This window comes from Miscanthus floridulus, chromosome 5 (assembly GCF_019320115.1).
Source record: "Miscanthus floridulus cultivar M001 chromosome 5, ASM1932011v1, whole genome shotgun sequence".
Lineage (NCBI taxonomy): Eukaryota > Viridiplantae > Streptophyta > Magnoliopsida > Poales > Poaceae > Miscanthus > Miscanthus floridulus.
The window spans coordinates 5579530-5599270 of record NC_089584.1 but is presented as its reverse complement, the minus strand read 5'-3'; the positions used below and the strand labels follow the sequence as shown (position 1 = coordinate 5599270).

At 49.1% G+C, this 19741-nt stretch overlaps 3 protein-coding genes and 2 pseudogenes across 3 annotated transcripts; 3 read left to right on the top strand and 2 right to left on the bottom strand.

Moving 5' to 3' along the window:
• Positions 1-2134: 2134 nt before the first annotated feature.
• LOC136451411 (enoyl-CoA delta isomerase 2, peroxisomal-like) lies at positions 2135-3097 on the top strand. The gene has a single exon (XM_066452113.1). The coding sequence runs from the start codon at positions 2228-2230 to the stop codon at positions 2951-2953; it is 726 nt and encodes a 241-aa protein (XP_066308210.1). The 5' UTR covers positions 2135-2227; the 3' UTR covers positions 2954-3097.
• A 2307-nt stretch (positions 3098-5404) lies between these two features.
• LOC136454172 (uncharacterized) lies at positions 5405-8837 on the bottom strand (annotated as a pseudogene).
• Positions 8838-10832: 1995 nt separating this feature from the next.
• Positions 10833-11937, top strand: LOC136451410 (enoyl-CoA delta isomerase 2, peroxisomal-like). Its single transcript, XM_066452112.1, has one exon. The coding sequence runs from the start codon at positions 11070-11072 to the stop codon at positions 11820-11822; it is 753 nt and encodes a 250-aa protein (XP_066308209.1). The 5' UTR covers positions 10833-11069; the 3' UTR covers positions 11823-11937.
• An 810-nt stretch (positions 11938-12747) lies between these two features.
• On the top strand, positions 12748-14106 carry LOC136449417 (enoyl-CoA delta isomerase 2, peroxisomal-like; annotated as a pseudogene).
• A 155-nt stretch (positions 14107-14261) lies between these two features.
• LOC136449416 (shaggy-related protein kinase GSK1) lies at positions 14262-18560 on the bottom strand. The gene is made up of 12 exons (XM_066449442.1): positions 18290-18560; positions 18063-18146; positions 17431-17490; positions 17068-17340; positions 16904-16978; positions 16763-16819; positions 16044-16184; positions 15889-15939; positions 15716-15811; positions 15431-15514; positions 14853-14954; positions 14262-14714 (listed from the first exon to the last, which is right to left on the bottom strand). Exons 1-12 carry the CDS (start codon positions 18386-18388, stop codon positions 14655-14657), a joined length of 1182 nt encoding a protein of 393 aa, XP_066305539.1. The 5' UTR covers positions 18389-18560; the 3' UTR covers positions 14262-14654.
• Between the last annotated feature and the right edge of the window lie 1181 nt (positions 18561-19741).

Sequence of the window (19741 nt, the reverse complement as noted above, 5' to 3'; positions counted from 1 at the left end):
TTCGTCGCCCTAAACCCCAGTTCACGAACGTAGTGCTAACGACATGGTTACAGCGCATTCTAGTGAAGTTCGGCAGTTGTCGAGTGAACATCGTCACCTCTATCGCAACTACAACCTGCACCACGTTCAAGTACACACCTTGATACAACTAATCGTGCAGAAACATAGATATAGTGCTTAACCATTTTTGTTGGAAATCAAATGCCAAAATGGCATTGTCTATCATCGTTTCTGACTTAGAGAGAATAAGAACTTAGCTAGAACTAACAACCTTTAGCGCTTCTGCCGTAATTTTTAACATGCCTAAACCTAATTAATTCCAACCACTACACATTTCACACACTAGTACATACATCGTACTAACTCGTAGAAACAAAACATCTAGGAACTACTTAACTAGTTGTTCAATATAATTCGCCAAAAATGATACTTTTAACACCACTTCAAATATTTGTCGATTCAACAAAAAAGGCTAATTTTTAATTTCTAATTTGATTTTTGAGCTTCCAAGAACACTAATTAACAACCTTTGTTTTTCAAAACTTAATGTTGCATTTCCATCTACAAAACCTGTACTTCAATTTTTATTTAAGTACTATATACAAGTTATGTTTTATTCTTGTTTATAGAAATCGCTTTTCGTGTCAAACAATTAAAACTACTTTTCTTATTTTCTTGTTAGAATTTTTATTATCGCATTTGATTAAACTAACTCACTATACTTATAGATCTATCTCTCAGGCCATAATCTCAGTGCTTAGCGAGCTCGTAACACCAGAGGTGTTACAGCAGCGCCCCTGCTGCTCCAGGAGCCCGCCGCCTTGCCCCACTGCATCGACGCCGCGCTGCTCCGGCGGCGGCATGGTCACCTGGGTCTAGCCGGCTACTCCGGCGGCGGCAAGGCAGAGGGCCCTGCGGGAGGGAGCTAGCCACGGACGGGAGCGATGTGGGGGCCTGCGAACGAGTTATCGGGTTATGCTGTCTCTATACGAAATACTAAATGGGTTGTTCAAATAATATCCACATGGATTTCCCACTTTAGAAAAAGTCATAGATTTTAAGGGGATTTTTTGTGTGAGAATCATTGAGTTTCGAAAAGAGGCCTTAGGTGGAAGAGAGAGAGAGAGAGTGAGGCGTCTTTCTTCAGTTTTATCGTCATCTCGTTGTCTCACTTGGAAAGGAAGTCAGGGTGTATTTGGTTCGTGGAGTCACTCCATGCATCATGAGTTTATCCCATGAATTTTGGTGAAACCAACTTATTCCTCATGCATATAATAATTATTAGTCTGTGAGTAATAAGGTGATGATAGATCAACTCATTTCATTCCATAAACCAAATATAAAAAGTGAGGAGCGAGAAGATGATAGATGACTCATTTCTCCAACCAAACACGTCCTTTAGTCGCCATATGCATCACATAGAGCGCTCGTCTCAAACTCTAGTCACACAGAGCGCTCGTCTCAAACTCTATTAAGAAACTGATTTTTAATTATAGTTAAAAAGAACCGATCCCAGAGGCATAAAAGCAAATAGTAGAATCATCGGTGCTAGGCTGCTAGTTTTTTTTTATTCAGCATCGTCTCACACACAGTGCAAATCGATGCCCGGCTAGGAGAGAACGTTTCAGCATCCGGCTCTGTTCGGTCGCTCATAAAGTTACTTGTGCTACGACTGATTTATTAAAAAAAATATTATATCATAATTTATAAGTCGATTTTATAATGGCAGCCGAACACTCTAGTTTAAAAGTCACACTGTGGGTAGTCTTATCGCTCAAGGTTTTAAATCCTCATAATCAACTCCACGGTAGATAATCCACGAAGAACATCTTCAGTTTTATCGTCCATCTCGTCTCACGTGGAAAGTTAGCCGCCATAGCCCATATGCATCACACAGGACGCTTGTCTGTTCGAGGTTTATAAACCGGTTTTGCTGTTTGGATGTGAAAGAAAAATATTATTATTTTATATGTTTAGGTTTATTTAGCTTATAAGCTATACTTTTTCGTTAACGAATAGTATTTTTTTATCTAACAAATTAGCTAATAGTATTTTATCATGACTCATGAGTACGGTCGATATGATAAGCAAACGGGTTGCTGATCGATTAAAAAAAACGAGTTAAAAAAGAACCGATCCCAAAGACATAAAAGCAAACAGCATAGACTTGTCGGAACACACAGTCTCCTGACTTGTCACGTCTGCTGCACCCCCAAATCACCCACCAATGGAGAGCAACAAGGACCTGTGCACCGTCGAGAGGCGCGGCCGCGTGCACCTCATCACCATCACCGGCACCGGCGAGCACCGCCTGAACCCGGACCTCCTCGCGGTCCTCCGCTCTGCCGTGGCCGCCTCCGCAGGCGCGGGCGCGCTGGTGCTCGCCGCGGAGGGGAAGTTCTTCTCCAACGGGTTCGACCAGGCGTGGGCGCGCACGGCGCCGCCCCACCTCCACGGCACCATGGACGGCGGGCTCCGCGCGCTGGTGGCCGACCTCCTGGCGCTGCGCATGCCCACGGTGGCGGCGGTGACGGGCCACGCGGCGGCGGCCGGGTGCGCGCTGGCGCTGGTGCACGACGCCGTGCTCATGCGCGGCTCCCGCGGGTTCCTGTACATGAGCGAGGTCGACGTCGGCATCAAGTTCGTCGACTTCGTCGCCGCCGTGCTCCGGGACAAGGTCCCCGACGCCGCGGCCAGGCGCGACCTGGTGCTGCGCGGGGACCGGGTGGCCGCGCCCGAGGCCGTGCGCCGGGGCCTCGTGGACGCCGCCATCGACGGCGGCCCCGAGGACGTGGTGGCCGCGGCTGTCGCCGAGGCCGAGAGGCTGGCCGCCAGAGGGTGGGACGGGGAGGCCGTCACCGAGATCAGGAAGGCCGCGTGGCCCCAGCTCTGGGGCCAGGTCAAGGACCACGGCGCCGGGCCGGCGCCGGCGGGTGTGCGGCCGCGGCTCTAGTCGCGCGCGCCGCGTGGTGCGCTGGTTGCCCGGTACGACCGGAATTGCTGCAAGCGACAGCGACGCGCGAGTCACATCAAGAACATGTAGCGACGCACTTGTACTCAACTCCCAGATTATTGTATCCTATCCTAGTTGTTGCAACTGTACTGCTCAAGTGATGTCTCATTGTGTTGTGTGTTCGTGCCACCATGCCGAGAGCTTTTGGCCCATTGGTTTCGCTGAAAAAAAAAAACTAAAATACTGTTGTGATTGGTTGTGAGAAAAAATATTATTTTAGTTAAAAAATGAAATAAAAAAGATGGATTATAAGAGTTCGGCCATGGACGGCGGGAGCAAGTGGGCGCCCGGAGGCGCCGGTCGTCGAGGTATGCGTATACGTACGTACACAAGACAGTTAGCGACGTATAGTGCCCCGTACGTGGCCTACTGCATGTGCGCCGCCGTACGTGCACATACATACAATTGCACGACGCGCCGTGCAACTGCAAGCCGGCCGGATATATACCAGCAGCCAGCAGCAAGGCACATGCATGCACTCGATTCGTCGCCCCGACGTCCGGCGTCCGGCGGCCCGTGGAACACGCCGGCGGCCGGGGAGAATTATTCCTCCCGCTAGATCCAGATCCTGCAGGCTGCAGCAACAACGCACATGGAGATAGATGAGCCCTCTCTCGTCTTCTCTTCTCCGTTCTCACTAAATTTATCGGTTTATTATCCCCGGGCCCGGCTGCTCTAGTGGTGGTATCTAGACGGTCCGTGTCAATTCGTCTTCTTATATTATTCTGACACGCCGTCCTAGATAGTTTTTTTTTCTGTAAATGAGTGTTGTTACAATCAATCGTATTCATTCACATCTGATAGATTTTTTTTTTAATGTGTATATATTTATCTCAATTCACGTGTGTTGGAGTAGCTTAAAATAGAATTAAACTAAGCTTCGTTTTAATCCATCTCAACGTGTATGGATTAAGCTTCGTTTTAATCCATCTCAACGTGTATGGATTGAATTAAATACACGTACATTTAAACAAGGTCTTATACGGAGCTAGGAGCTAGTGCTATGATTTTCTCATGCGACTGTGGTGTTTTTCATGCTGCCACCTGGGCCCACACGCAGGTACTGCACGTAGCAGGGTTTCCCATTACTGTAAACGAAACAAACAACGGCAACTCATATAATCTCATCTCATCTCATAATATGAAAGCTGAGCCAAAAGCAGGCAGGCCAGTGGATCCACCCGCTGGTTAATGAACCCATTAACCATAGGGATCCCACTTGTTTTACTTATAAGCCATACTTTTTTAGCTAACGAATGGTATTTTTCTCTCACACTAAATCAGCCAACAGTACTTTCAGTCGTGACTTATCAGTCAAACAAGCTCAAACAAACGGGACAAATATCAACCCATTTGATCGCGATCTTCGGGGATGTATCGCCCATTAAGTAATTATTGGACGGTGACGAAAGCTCACGAACCCTGCTTTTGTCCCATTCGTCTATGGTTGGCGGCAGCGACGACGACGAACCAATAATAATCAAACTCCATCTACTATCCGATCGACTGACGTTCACGGTTCACCCAAAGACCAGTCTCCATAGAATTTTCGTACAAGTTTTCATGGGCATTAAATAAATTAATGTGATATATTATGAACGAAGATAGAGATTAAAACAAAGTTTTATAGAATAAAACGAGTTTTATTAGGACGAAACTTATTTACAGGGTTTCCAACACTAGCGAGGCTTGAGCCTTTAATTTGCCTTGATTTCATAAAAAACAAATGGATCCGTTGGGATTGCCAGCTTAATCAATTACAAAACTCTGAACAAACTGTGAAGTGCCTTCAAAACCTTGGAGTTAAATATGCAGGAACAGTCTTTAAAGACGTCTTTTATAGCGACCAGAGGCATGCCATTTAGATCAACAAAAATTAAATACACATTTTTTATTCTCTAAACTTGTTAAGTGCTACATCTCACGTCTCTAAACTTGTAAAATGATGCACCCTTGGTTCATTTCTCTTCCACGCACCGCTTGACAAGCTTAACCATCTCCATCGTCTGGTACATCACAAATTTTCTTTTTCAGCTAGCTAACCAGCACGTGTGGTGGTGTGCCGTGCCGTGTGCGCATATTATCACTCTGGCCCATTCGTTTGGAGAAATTTTGAAGGAATATGAAGAAATCTGGATAAATCTAGAGAAATTTATGAGAGAAAAACACTGTTCTAGATAAAAAAAATCGTCACACATGCATGCATCCTGCTGCAATACAAGGTGACAGCACCTCTTTTCAAAAAAAAAAAGAATGAAAGTGACAGCACCTGCAAGCTGGTGGCATCGACTGTAGCTAGCTAGCCGTTGCGTGTACACACATCAAGTCGTGTAGCACGCCATACGCACGCTTGCAGCCTTGCACTCGTGACTCGTACGATACGAGTGGTTCCTACACCTCCGCCGGCGGCGGCGACCGGCCAGCCAGCTGCTGCAGAGAGATGGGGCCGCAGATGCTCGTGGCGCCGGAGTCCGACGACGATGTCCAGGACCAGTTGGCGACGAGGGCGTCGGCGGCCTCCGTGGGGCTGTAGAGGTCCCACCACACGTGGCGCTCCGGCGTGCCGGACGCCATCTCCTTGCTGACGCACCCCACTGTCGCCCTCAAGGGGCCCAGCCCGCAGCACGCCTCCCTTGTCTCCTCGAATCCTATACATATCATCATAGCACACCAGCATCATGGCACAAAGTATTAAAGTAAGTACGTAACTAATAAGCTATTGACTCCGATTTGCCAATCATTCGACTTTAGTGATCACACACATATATATACATGAGGTAAACTTTAGTGTTCTCCTATATGTCATTGTCAGACGTGAGGGGTCTAATTTTTTTTATTGTTCCGGTAAAAACATGCAATTTTGTCATTATTTGGTTATAGAAAAAAAGAGATTGTTTCGTATATATAAGTTGTCCATAGGGTATGTTTACATAATAAGCTAGGGCTACTTACTAGTTATGCTAAAAATTAGCTCAAATTAGATAAGGTTGGGTATGTAATTGGCTAACAAATAGTTGAACACTTAGTTAAAAAATTAGCCCACTTATTAGCCCTTCTGGTTGTATGCACCAGAGCTAATTTTAGCTAGCCAGTAACTGGCTCTGGTACCCAAACGACCCTTAATTGTACTAGCTATATATAATTGGTGTAAGTCCTTTGCCTGAAAATTTAATCACCTAAAATATAGCAACTCTCATACATATATATAAACGGTTACACATATATAGTATATATATTAGCATATATTAATGCATGGATCTCAGATGCAAAGAAGCGTCCTGTTCGTTTGGTCTGGTTTGGCTTATAAGCCATGGTTGAAAGTACTGTTGGCTGGTTTGGTGTGAGAGAAAAATAATGTTCGTTGACTGATAAGCCATGGCTTATAAGCCAAATACGACCAAGCGAACAGACTAAAGATCAGATGGACATCCGTTGCTTTCCTGATTGAAGAAGGCAGCTGGAGAATACTGTAATCGACAACCAGAGCCAGCGTTAAGCATCTGCATCTCCTCATCACGTCATTTTCAGCGCAACGCGAGCGATGAGGGAATCGCTGCACTCCGATCCCTTCGTTATCTCGCCATAGACCCCGGCCGATCGGCAGGCACACACCGCCCGTGAGTGTCTATTTATATTGTAGTGTCACACATGCATGGAACAAACGCAAGAACACTGCAGGTAGTTTCCCCTGATTGATGAGCAAGGGCCATCGATCTCGTCCTTTAACTTGGTAGCTGCTACGTCACGTCGCTTAATTCCTTTTCAGTGACACACGAGCACAACCACAGACAGTCCACAGTCGTTGGACAGGGCGGGCAGGTCAGGTCGTCCAAGGATGCAAGTGGGTACTCCGACGACGTTGTGTTTTTTTTCTTTTATTTTCGACAATGTTCAGCATGCCTCAAACAAGAGAAAAAGAGCCTGATTGTGGTGAATTATTCCTAGCGGCATGGAAGATTTGTTTTTTTTTAAAGGAACCAAGATCCATCACTCTCACGTCGTGTCTATTTTCGATGACAAACAAAACTACGGTCCTTGGACAAGGCGCGTAGCGGCGAACAAGTTCGATGCCTCTCGTTTCCTCCGGGGAGCATGGGATTTGTATTGCTCTGTATGTCCATATCCATATATATACGATAGGAACACCATCTGGTTGACAAATTGGCCATGGTGACCACAAGAGGAAAAGAGCCATTTTTGTTCTGAGAATAAAAGAGCAATTTTTTTGTGATAAGTCCTAGTAGTGGCACAGAGTTTTGAGCACGTTTTGCAGCAGTAGCAGGAAATCCCATCTCATATTATTCAATTCAACCTCAGCAGCCAGCAGTCAGGTTGGGTTGTGGGCTTACACACTGCTTAGGGTGGTAATGGGCCGAGGCCCACCTGCTGTTTCACAGCTTAGCCCTTATCTATTTTCGTTATCATGTTTAATTTTCAGTGTTCATCAGGGTAGGTGTTGGACAATTTGGTACTTGTTAGTTGTTACTACCTTTTTTTTTTTTTGCAATATATGTTCATCAATGATTTAATTTTTTGAAGGAAAAAAAATACCAAGATTACCACTTTCTGAAGATAGATCTAGGCCTCTAGTAAGTGTCATGATTTATTTAAGTTCTCAAGTCTGAACTGAAGAATAAGCAGCCGCAGCCGCTTATTCCTACGGCCGAACACCCCTGCATATGCGTGCTACATGGGTTCAGCTGTTCAGAAATGTTAACTAATAGATTTCATACTTGACTATAACTTGATTAAACATGATTGTCTACAGAAGAAACTGCATAGGACTTTTCAGATAGGATGCCATTCCGCTATGCTGTAATGGTTTAAATCGTCTTTTGGCTTTAAGTTAAAAGACTAGGATTTCTATCCTAAAATTCTAAAAAGAGAGAGCACAGGAGTACAGAACAGTTAAGATTTCTGAATCACAGGAGTATAGAACAGTTAAGATTTCCACAATGACATCAGATAAGAACTGTTGTATTGTTATTTCTTTATTATTTGATTAAGCAAATGTTGGTAACAGATTAGTTTCTGACCATCGAAAAAGGCTGCATCCCTTTCAGAGTTTCAGACATGCAGCAGGTGCTTCCGCTCCGCAACTATGCACCTTATTCCAGCAGTTTCAAAGGGAAGAAAAAAAGGGAAAAGTTTTCATGAGGGAAGTACGCTTTTGTGCCTAGTAGGACCTTCTGAGGAAAATGTTTTGTATGTTCCCCAAAAACATAGCTATAGTCTTACAGTAGAGCAGATGATTGATTATTGGCCAGCAAGAAACCACATGCCGCATTCTAAAATCGGCTACAGTTCTTATGATTATCCATACCCACCTGACCATCATTCTGCACAGCGGACGAACACCGCTGCGGACTCCCACTCCCCCGGCGCGGCGGCCTCGAGCTGCAGCAGCTGCAGCGTCTCGGAGGCGAGGCGGACCTGCTGCCCGACGGCGCCCATGCGGAACACCAACGACGGTGCTCGCCGCCGCCGTAGAACAACAACTGCCCACCGCCGCCGAAGTTGACGCCCCGCGCGGCTTCGGACGCGGTGCCGTTGAGCGCGGAGATCGGGGGCGGCGAAGGGAGGCCCATCCTGGCCGCGAGGAGGTCCGGGAGGCGGCGCCGTGCCGCGGGGAAGAAGAGGCACGGACCGCCGGAGAGCGAGGACGGCAGCGTGGCGGTTGTGGTCAGGTTCAGCGGCAGAATGCTGCTCGCTGTCGCCGCGCAGCCGACCGTGGAGTCGCCCAGGACGAAGAGCGCGGTGGCCGGGGAGCGAGGCGGTTCAGGACGCTGGCGAAGCGGAGCAGGACGAGGAGGAGGAGCGCCATGCGTGCGGCGTTGTGGCGCGAACCGGTAGCTTGCGCTCGCGGCGAGGTCGAAATGGAATGGTGCTGCCAACTGACAAGTGGGTCCTCGTCGAAGGCTCGAAGCCAAAAGTCCTCTCCCAGGTGGGCCCGTAGTGGTAGCGTGTCTCGCAACATATTTGCACGAACACCCCTGTAGTAAAAGGAAAATTGCAGAAGATGCCGTGCCGTGCAGTGCAGTGCAGGTGGGATCTCTGAATCTCTGACGCCCAGGCTCTCTTCTCCTCAGACCTCGCCACCTCGCGGAAGGAGGGAAAGGGGAAGCGCGAACGCCCGCTTCGGTCTCCCGATCGGCGAGGTAAGCGAATCGCGACCTGATGCAGTGCCAAAGTTGAAGCCGTCGGCATCGTCTCTCATTGGCCACCGTCCGTGCGCCTTGTCATCGACTTCGACGGTCAGGGCCTACTGCAAGTATGCAAGCGCTGAGGACGTTCGACGAAGAAAGAAGGTGCTGTACATCTATTTCGGCTGCTTCCCCCAGCCTGCTGCTCATGCTAGAACCGGGTGACGCGTCGATACCACCGAGGCCTCAGAATTCAGGTGCCAGATGACGAGAACTCCTCGTGGCGGCATTTCGATGGTTTGCTCATTCGGTGCAGAGAAGAGGATGGTTCAGCGCCGCCGCCACGAACTGCAACTCAATTGAGCTGTGAACTAGTGTTTCGGTCTTCCTCTTCCTCCATGTACTTTAGCCATGTTTGTGAAACTGAAAACATAATTGCTAGCGTCTGGGCGTACAATTGGATTGATCCGTCGGACGGTACTGTGGATCGAGCTGATTCGTTTTCTTGACGTGTGCCTGCACTCCCCACCGCACCCCACCCGTGCCTACTTTCACACCCCTGCCTAGGGCCCGCGTCCGTGGAGATCACTGGCGACCTACGCCCGCTGCTCCTCGTGTCCGGATGGACGGCCGCACAGCTCGTGCCCTTCCGCCTCGCACGCGCACCCTGCCCCCTATTGTTGCGCCCCCACTCCTTCCCTCGGACCCTCTTCTCTCTCTCCACGTGGGGCGGGACTCAGGAGCCGGCCCCCAGCTCACTACGCCCCCCTCCACAGGTCCCCAACTCTGTCGCGCCCCATCCCCCGGCGCCAGGGCCCTGCGCCCATCACTCACCGTGGCCTCGTAAACAATTGCAACATGAAACACTTGGATACAACATACGTCGGACATAGATGAAACATTTAAAAACATACTGTTGCAACATATGTGTCAAACATCTGCAACATCCAGATAAAACACTTGCAACATATGTGTGAAACATATGCAACATCTCAATAAAACACTTACAACATGTGTGTGAAACATATGCAACATCCAGATAAAACACTTGTTGCAACATACGTCTAAAAATATTTTTCTAAAATGCTTGCAACATCACACTTAAAACACTTTCAAAAATATGCAACATGTGCATCATCCCGATCTACTTTTGCAACATCCATAATAAACAATTGCAACATATCTCTGAAACTTCTAAAACACTTGAAACATACATTTGCAACATAGGGGAGGGAAAGGCTGGGGCCGGTCGATTCCGGGCATCGGGGTGGGATCCGGTGGAGAGTGACGGCGCGCGAGCACCACCACCATTCACCACCAACAGCACCGCCCTTCACACTACAAGAGGGAGCGGGGCGTACGGCCGAAGTGAGGAGCGAGGTGCGGGTGGGGCGCACGACGGGCGGGGGAGAGGAGCGAGGAGCGAGCGGCGTAGGTGGGGCACGCGACGGCACGGGAGCGAGCGGCACAAGGTCGAGGGTGCGGTGGGAGAAGAAGTGGAGAACGCCACAGCGCCGAGCGGAGTGAGGCACGACGTCTGGATGAGAATAAGGGACATGGAAATGAGCAGGGAATAAAAAAAAGGTAAAGTTATGTTGCACGTCACGCCATGTGTCCGTCCGAATGGAGTCGCTGGCATTACACGTCTTGTTTGTAGCATTACCGTTGTAAAAAAAACCTAGTGTTCGGTGTTGACGACACAGTGAGCTTCCTCTTCCTCCTTGTGCTTTAAACAGGTTTGTGAATGAAAAAGAAAGAAAAACTAGTTTTCGGTGTTGATGACAGAACAGAGGACAGAGGAGGTCGATAGAGTCAGGGACATTTTGGTCCTTCTCAACGACAAAACGGGAAAAACAATCAAAATAGATTAGAAACAGTGAGAGCCCCCAAACTCAGTGTCAGTTTTACTAATAATGGAAGGCATGGCCACCGGGGGAAACCTGTGCGCCGTGGAGAAGCGCGGCCGGGTGCACGTCATCACCCTCACCGGCACGGGGGAGCACCGCCTCAGCCCCGCCCTGCTCTCCGCGATACGCTCCGCGGTCGCCGCCGCCCGCCGCGCCTCCACTGGCGCCGCCAGCGCGCTCGTCCTGGCCGCCGAGGGCAAGTTCTTCAGCAACGGCTACGACCTCGCCTGGGCGCGCGCCGGACCGGCCCCGGCGCCGGGGCACCGCGTCTCCGCGATGCGCGCGGCGCTCCGCGGCCTCGTCGCCGATCTCCTGGCGCTCCCCGTGCCCACAGTCGCGGCCGTCACGGGCCACGCCGCGGGCGCCGGCTGCGCTCTCGCGCTGGCGCACGACGCCGTCGTCATGCGCGCCTCCCGCGGGTTCCTCTACATGAGCGAGGTCGACGCGGGCATCAAGATCGCCAGCTTCGTCGGCGAGCTGGTCCGGCAGAAGGTCCCCGACGCCGTCGCCAGGAGGGATCTGGTCATGAAGGGGGACAAGATGACGGCCGCGGAGGCCGTGCGCCGAGGCATAGTGGATGCGGCCGTGGATGGTGGCGTGGAGGACGTCGTGGCCGCGGCGGTCGCCATGGCTGAGGAGCTCGCAGGCAGAGGCTGGGACGGGGAGAACCTGGCCGGCATCAGGAAGGCTACCTGGCCGGGGCTTTGGAGCAAGGTCAACGACTGCGGCGGCCTGTCACCGGCGAGGCCGCGTCTATAAGCCGCAGCTGTCTGCTCCCGAATTTCTATCATTTCTGTGTGAAAACCAAAATCAAACAACTATGCGAACTGCTCAAGCGATTGTTAAGAGTGTTAATGCCACCAAGATCTTCTGCTGTTGTTGTTTCGACCAATTCCATTCCGAAAGCTTCTGTTCTGCTGGGGGTCTCAACTCTCAAGCTCGTCATCTCCCGGCTGCCATTTGCGGATCAATCACATTTCACAGTGACAGTACAAAGATGATTGGCACCTCAGCTTATTTGCTGCTTGCTCAGATGAATCCATCAATCACTACTTCAATTTCCGTACGGCCGCGCCCAATGCGGATGGCCATGAATTTGGGGTGAAAATGGTGAGCTCGTGACCGGTCGACAGTACCAATCTCTGCACCGAACAACGCAGATACTGCTAAGGCGAGTCACTGCAGAGCTCTTGATCTATTGCTCTGGAAGCTCCCCCCACCTCCAATCGGGCAAGTGTTCCAAATACCTTGTATCCCAACTGTAACAATTATAGGGCATCTTTGGCTCTCACTCCGGCTTCCTTGAACTTTTACCACTTACCGCATAGACGTGCCAAACGACCATAGCTCCTAGTAGAGCTCTGAATGTGTTTGAACCGAGGAGCTAGAGCCGCGAAAACATGACTTCTTTCAACTTCTTCTCGTACTTGGCCGGGCTCTGGGCAGCTCCGGCTCCGGCTACTGGATCACTGTAGCCGCACTATTTATCGAAGCTGTTTTTCTCTCTCCTTCTTTCCTCTCTCACTGACACCACCGGAGCCGGAGAAGTTCGTTTTTTTCTCCCGTAGCTTCGGCTACAATGTCGCTACAGTATATGAGCCAGAGCACGCGTGAGCCCAGCCAAACGGGGCCTTAAAATAAATTATTACAAAACTGTCATTAAAATCGTTTTTCCTAAATATTTTCTAAATTACTCCGAATCTACTTTTTTTTTTTAAAAGGTTGCTTCAGAGAAAAGCTGGAGCCTGCGAAACTGGCATACGTTGCAAGTCGCAGCTAGGCAGAGCTTCTTTTCTTCCTCGATCACACAAATTGTGCTCGTGGTAGTCCTTGTGTACCATCAGCATGAATATCGAGCGGATTCAAAATGTTGGCCAAGTTTTTAGAAACATATTGACATTTATGAATGAATAATTTAGTGTAATTAATTTTTTGTATAGATGTCGGTATTTTTCTATAAAGTTGGTTTAAATTTGAGGAATTGTTGTTGATTGAACACTACAAATAATCACTGTCAACAATAAAGTGTGCTGCTACTAATGTGTGGTCACAACTAACAACCATGAGGTACTACTAGCTAGCAAATGGTGGCAGCCTCCAATTATGCTCAAAGAAAAGCATGGCCACCGAAAACATATGCGCCGTCGAGAAGCGCGGCCGGGTATACCTCATCACCCTCACCTGGCGAGGGCGAGCACCGCCTCAACTCGGCTCTACTGTCTGCCATCCGCGCCGCGGTCGCCGCAGTCCGGGCCTTCCCGGGTGGCGCCGGCGCGCTCGTCCTGGCCGCCGAGGGCAAGTTCTTCAGCAACGGCGGCGACCTGGCATGGGCGCGCGCCGGGACTGCTCCGGCGGACCGCCAACTCGCATATCGCGCCGCGCTCCGCGGTCTCGTCGCCGACCTCCTCGCGCTCCCCATGCCCACTGTCGCGGCCGTCGCGGGCCACGCCGCGGGCGCCGGCTGCGCGCTCGCGCTGGCGCACGACGCCGTCGTCATGCGCGCCTCCCGCGGGTTCCTCTACATGAGCGAGGTCGACGCGGGGATCAAGATCGACTTCGTCGGCGAGGTGCTCCGGCAGAAGGTCCCGGACGCGGTCGCTAGGAGGGACCTGGTGATGAAAGGGGATAAGATGACAGCCGCAGAGGCCGTGCGTCGAGGCATTGTGGATGCTGCCGTGGACGGCGGCGTGGAGGACGTCGTGGCCGCTGCGGTCGCCATGGCTGAGGAGCTCGCGGGCAGAGGCTGGGACGGGGAGAACCTGGCCAACATCCGGAAGGCCACCTGGGCGGTGCTGTGGAGCTGGAGCAAGGTCAAGGACTACGGCGGCGAGGCGCCGGCGCGGCCGCGTCTATAAGCCGCAGTTGTCTGCTTGTAAATTTCGATCATCTCTATGTAAAACCAAAAGCAAACTACGATTTGAAGGAATTGTTCGTGTACACTACAATCCGAAAGTATTTCTGGCCTTGGGAATTGGGAATGAACATTTGCGATTGAACCACTGATCAGAGTACTTCCAATTTCCAACCAATAGAATAGGCAGATGCATTTGTATTGGCTGTTTGTTGGAATGCTAAATTTGAATACAACTTCGCCATAGTTTCACCAGCAGCAATTCCGGCCGGAAGTTCTTCCTACTTTCCTGCCTCAGACTCAGAGCTCCATCACAGCAAGCATCAGGACCACGAAACGATCAGACAGAACAGACATTGCAGTTGGGTGATGATCATTTACATCATGGCGGACAAACAAAACAGGAGCAGCTACACTACTGCTGGGAAGTACCGACGAACATTACAAAATGGCAATAACCAAAAACCACCCTAAGCATTAACCAGTCTCCACCTCCTACATTCTTACCCTTAACTACTGGACCAACATGTGCCAGTTACTGGCTTAACACTGGCGGTACTCCTTAACGGTCAGATAATTTACATACTTCTCTCAGGTACTGCCGAGCCCCTCTCCTCTCCAGATGGTGCAATATCACCTTCGCTTGCATCGGCCCTGCACATGGGGGAACCAAGACCAAAAACTTGACCATCGCAGCGCCTGCCCTCCTAGCTCCCGATATGCCCGAAGTTGACACCGTTCTACCGTCTAATGTGCTCCGGTACAAGCCTGTTGATGAGGTCCGGAGATGCATTTGCTAGCTGCAGAGCAGAAAAGGGGAAACTGATGAGCAAAACAGTAGAGCAAGAGCAAAGTGGATGCTTTCAGGTGTTCAATGATTGAACTGAAGCATGTGGCTAAACTAGCTATTTGAACTTTGCATTGTTTAATTTACTTACTTCATGTTTGAAGTTAAAGAGCAGAGGGAATGGACGGCCATTTGGTAGGCGCGCATTCGGCGCCCGCAGCTCATCAAAGAAGGGATGAGCACAAGCATCAAGCTGCATAGAATACATGAAACGCATAAGAACATTTCTAACCAACAAACTGATACATTAAAGATTATGTTGTGTGCCACCTACATCATGAGGACTATCACTACTCTTTTTAGGTGGGCCACTAGTTAGTACACTTAACAAGCACATGTGACTATAAAGCTGCACCCACTCTTCATCAGCTAACATCCATCAAAACTCTTGGTTCTAGCCTTCTGGACCACTGGGCAACATAATTATCATATCCATGCAGGACCATAAGCTAAGGTTTGAGAGGACATACTTCCACATGGACTTAACAACTTTTAATTGGTCATGGTCGAATAATTGACAACAATGGAACCTTTCGAATAAGCAGTCAAGTAAAATTGAGCATATGCAACACAACCACCTTAGTCTGATGTCTCATTCCAATGTCCATTACCCTCAAACTATTAGCATCAAAGCCAACTCTAAATAAACAGAGTAAAAGAAATACTCACAGCAGAGCAGCGAAGACTTGGTGAATACTGAAGGAGACGGGAAGCAAGGTCTATAGCTTCAGGAGGCATTCTCTTGTGGAAAATCTGGCAGATAAAACGGGGGAAGTAGAGGGATCAGTTAGTACATGCATTCTAAACTCAAATTTTCCATATGATCTACAAACAAGTTCTTTAAGCACCATTCAAAAACATGTTGGACTGGGGACTACATGTATACAACTACAGTACCTACAGGTAAAATGGAATCATAGATGTGAACAGAAACATGATTTAACAAATGAATACCTTGTGCCACGGATGAGCCTTTATCTGAGGAAACCTGAACTCAGTATAGTTGGGATTCATGCATCGTATCTCCTCTCGGGTTGGAGTACCAAGAACCTACAGACATATCACATGACTATACGAAACACCATGGCAGAAGAATAGAATGTCTACTTTAAAAAAAATTGCAGTACCTTGATAATCTCTACCAACTGATCAACAGCGCTCTCTCCCGGAAACAGTGGCTGATACATATACAAGATCCAAGAGGTTAGAATCACACCATACATGATTTAATCGAATTGAGGTACAAAAATATTAGGTTAATCATTATATGAAGGCTACCAACCTGACCAAGAAGCAACTCAGCTAGAACACAACCAGCTGACCATATGTCTATTGAAGTCGTATACTCCGTCGCGCCAAATATGAGCTCAGGGGCACGATAATAACGAGAGCATATGTAAGATATGTTCGGTTCACCAGGAACCTGACAAAGTAACATAAGGAACTGATTAATATTTGGATAAAAAATTATAGTAGTACAAGTAAAGAATCCAATTATTATAACACATGAATCACAGTCAAGTTCAAGATTGGAACTTCGCACAGAAGTAAAAGAACCAATGCTATTACAGACTAACACAGCTCCACAAACAATTGAATAACTCATAGCTCAAATAGGATAAAGGTAACTGCACATAATGAAACAAATTTGAGAAGCTTGACTTAAATGTAGCCAACGTTGATTCACAAGATATCTAGACAGACACTATGTAACTGGACAGTTTTTATATCAAGAGTTCACTGAGAAATATATCCACAAGGCACGCATCTATATTTAAGCTACCTTCAAGATATGTTTTGTTCCAGAGGACCAACCAACTACAATCACCATCAATCATATCAGGCAAAAGCAGCATATTGATGACACATGTTACGTAGTGACACAAACCGCTAATGCCATGTCAACAGCATGGCTAGCCTTTGATAAAAATATTTCAAAAAAGAAAAGCATACAACAACTGGATGTGACTACAGATCCTCATGGAAGGAAAATCAACATACCAGGACTTTTGCGCTACCAAAGTCACAGAGCTTGACCTGGTGGGTGAGAGGATCAACCTGTATATCAAAGAGAGACGAGACCAATTCAGAACTAGTTACCAAATCAAAGAAAGAACATGACCTGGTTCACATGATACGTACCAAAACATTTTGTGGCTTTACATCCCTATGGCAGACTCCTGGTACATTATGAATATAAGCTAGGCCTCTAAAAAGCTGCAAACATCACAAAATAAAGACCATTAGCAAAGGAATGAAAGCACCCATTGGCAGCCTCACAAGTGTTAAGATGCCGGTTCACAAACCTGATACATGTACAGCTTGACATAGATAAGAGGCATCCTCTGGTTCGCGTTGCTGTAGTGCTTCAGGACGCGGTATAGAGTCTCGGGGACAAATTCCATGACCAGGTTTAAAAACAGTTCATCCCTGCTGGATGTCGAGAAGAAGCAGTGCTTCAGGCAGATGACGTTGGGGTGCTCCATGGCACGCATAAGTTGCAGCTCCCGGTTCTTGTATCGCCGATCTTGCAGCACCTTTTTGATGGCGAAGGTCTCTCCGGTCTCCAAACACTTAGCCTACATGTCAAAATGAATTCAGCACATGTTGCATCAACCAATGTTAGGCGCAGCCACGAAGAAGAGCCCCCCCGTGACCAAGCACCATACCTGGAAGACGATCCCAAATGAGCCTGTACCCACAACACGTTCTGCCATGTAACTGATGGTCTGCAATTAAGGCCAGAACAAGAACAACACATGAATAACTGAGGACAAGATAAGGCTAACAAAAGTAGGCAGGCATCAGAGTAACTGAGCAGGCAGGAATTCAGATCCTCACACATGTAACTAAACTAATAGGTAGAGCATTTCTATTCTGCTCACAACAGAACTAAGCACAAAACTGGTAGACCATGCTTCCTAAATGCGTGCTAGCCTTCAAGACCCCAGTACCAGAACCCAAAATGAAGCAGTCAGCCACATAATTAAGCTGCAAGCACTAAACCAAGGAAGAGCAATTTTATCTGCCCAGCCAGAATCCCGAAAGTAGCGGGAACAGCATAATCCATCAACAAAATCGGAACTAATCCACCAAATTTCACCAGCATGCTAGCTCTAGCTGTCTAGCAGCTAAGCAAGAGAGACAGAACACGAACCCATGCGCAAACCATCAGATCAAGACTGATTCCGACCGCAAAAGCCGCTACAAAACAAGCGGAACCACTTCAACCGCACTAACCGCAGCAGCATTCACGCACACATCCGCGCGCCAGACAGACAGCGAGAGAAGCGTGGCTTACCCGCTTCGGTTCGCCGTTCTTCCCACCGATGGTGGTGGAGATGATATGACCCGTAACAGCGTCTCCCCCTTCCCCTTCCTTCTTCTGCGACAAACACGGAAAGGGGAAAAAAAAAACAGAGCACCATTAGCAACATCACCCGCAGAGGCAGCAGATCGGGCGGCGCCCAGCCGCGACCACCGCCGCAGATCCGAGCCCAGCCCCAGATCTGGGCACAACCAGCTCACCTTCTCGCTGCCGGCGGGGGGAGCCGCCGCCGCGGCTTCAGCGGCGGCGGGACGGGGCGCGTCGAGCTCCATGGGCTCCGGTCCCGGCGGCGCCTCCATGGTGGGTTGGACGGAACGGTCGGTCGGCCGGTCACACGCCGCCGAGAAGGCCGAGGAGGAGGCGGCTCCTGCTTGCTTGCTTGCGGCTGCGGGCGGGGTGGTTCGCTCGCTCGCTCGGCTTTGGGGGTTGGGGAATGGGATGGTGGGGTGCGGTGGGGTGGCGCAGCAGTGCTTTTGACCGGTCGGCCCCTGCCTGCGAGGACTGCCGCCGCGCTTCGCTTTCGACAGCTTGGGACAGCCGCTGCCTCGCTTGGCGATAAGTGTGCCGCTGACTGTTTATTAGCGGTGGAAGGAAGTTGTTTTCTTCGGCAGCGACAGTGAGGCAGTGAGCCGTTTCCGGTTTAGGAATTATTACTAGGAGTGCTTTGATTTGTTACTAAAACTGAGGACAGAACCGCGGTAGTAATTAATTGCTTGTGATTATTGGCTGCTCTAGACCATGGAAATTTGGCAAGCTTTAAATTCTCTTCTTTTTCACACTCTTTTTTTTTGTCGGCGTTTCGAACCACCGGATAGTAAACTTATACCTGCGCGTCTAGGTTTGGATTGTGTGCTCGAAGAACATAAGGATTTATACTTGTTCGGACGGAATGTCCCTACGTCCAGTCTACTGCTGCTCGTGTTACCGACATTAGTTTGTAGTAGGGGTTACAAACGGACGAGAGAGGGAGAACGTCCCAAGTATCTGGTGAAAAGATCGAACGGAGTTGAGTCTTATTGAGTTCGTTCAGCCGTGTCATCCTCGTGGAGCAGTCCTGCTTCCCCTTTTATAGGTGAAGGGGAAGCTTGCACGTTACAGAGAGAGAAAAGCGAGGGAGAAGAAGGCATCAAGGGTCGCGGCGTCCTTTATCTCCTTTTATGTTGGTCACGCCGGTCCTGTAGATGATGACGAGGACGGCTCCACGTCGCGGCCCTGTTCATCACTGGCGCCATACGCAGGCGTCGTCAAACGGTCGCGGCGCTCTACTCCGTTCTGGCGGGCGGCGTGGTCAATAGGTACTCCTTGTCAGAAACCGTACAGGGATTAGGCAGCACAACGCCGGCACGCCCGACTACTGTTGACGACGTGAGCCCCCAGGTATGGTCCGTCGTGGCCACGGGTCACGTCGAGACGTGCCCTGCTTCCCTCCCGGTGTCAAAAGTTTGACCCTGTGATCATACTCTTAGACCCGTAGTGGTCGTACTCTTGGACCATGTCAAAAGTTTCTATGTACTTAGATGTATATTATGTCTAAATGCATAGTAAAGAAATGTATTTAGAAAAGACGAAACGACTTATAATTTGAGACGAAGGGAGTAACATTTTGCTTGAAATAAGTCTATTCAAATGCTACCGATGTTTAGGGGAAAAAA

Coding starts and splice junctions, on each gene's coding strand:
- LOC136451411 (XM_066452113.1), top strand. CDS start 2,228: ATGGAGAGCAACAAGGACCTGTGCACCGTCGAGAGGCGCGGCCGCGTG.
- LOC136451410 (XM_066452112.1), top strand. CDS start 11,070: ATGGAAGGCATGGCCACCGGGGGAAACCTGTGCGCCGTGGAGAAGCGC.
- LOC136449416 (XM_066449442.1), bottom strand. CDS start 18,388: ATGGAGGCGCCGCCGGGACCGGAGCCCATGGAGCTCGACGCGCCCCGT. Junction 16,820..16,903: donor TAAAGCCACAAAATGTTTTG/GTACGTATCATG, acceptor TTTGATATACAG/GTTGATCCTCTCACCCACCA. Junction 16,185..16,762: donor TTGGTAGCGCAAAAGTCCTG/GTATGTTGATTT, acceptor TTACTTTGTCAG/GTTCCTGGTGAACCGAACAT.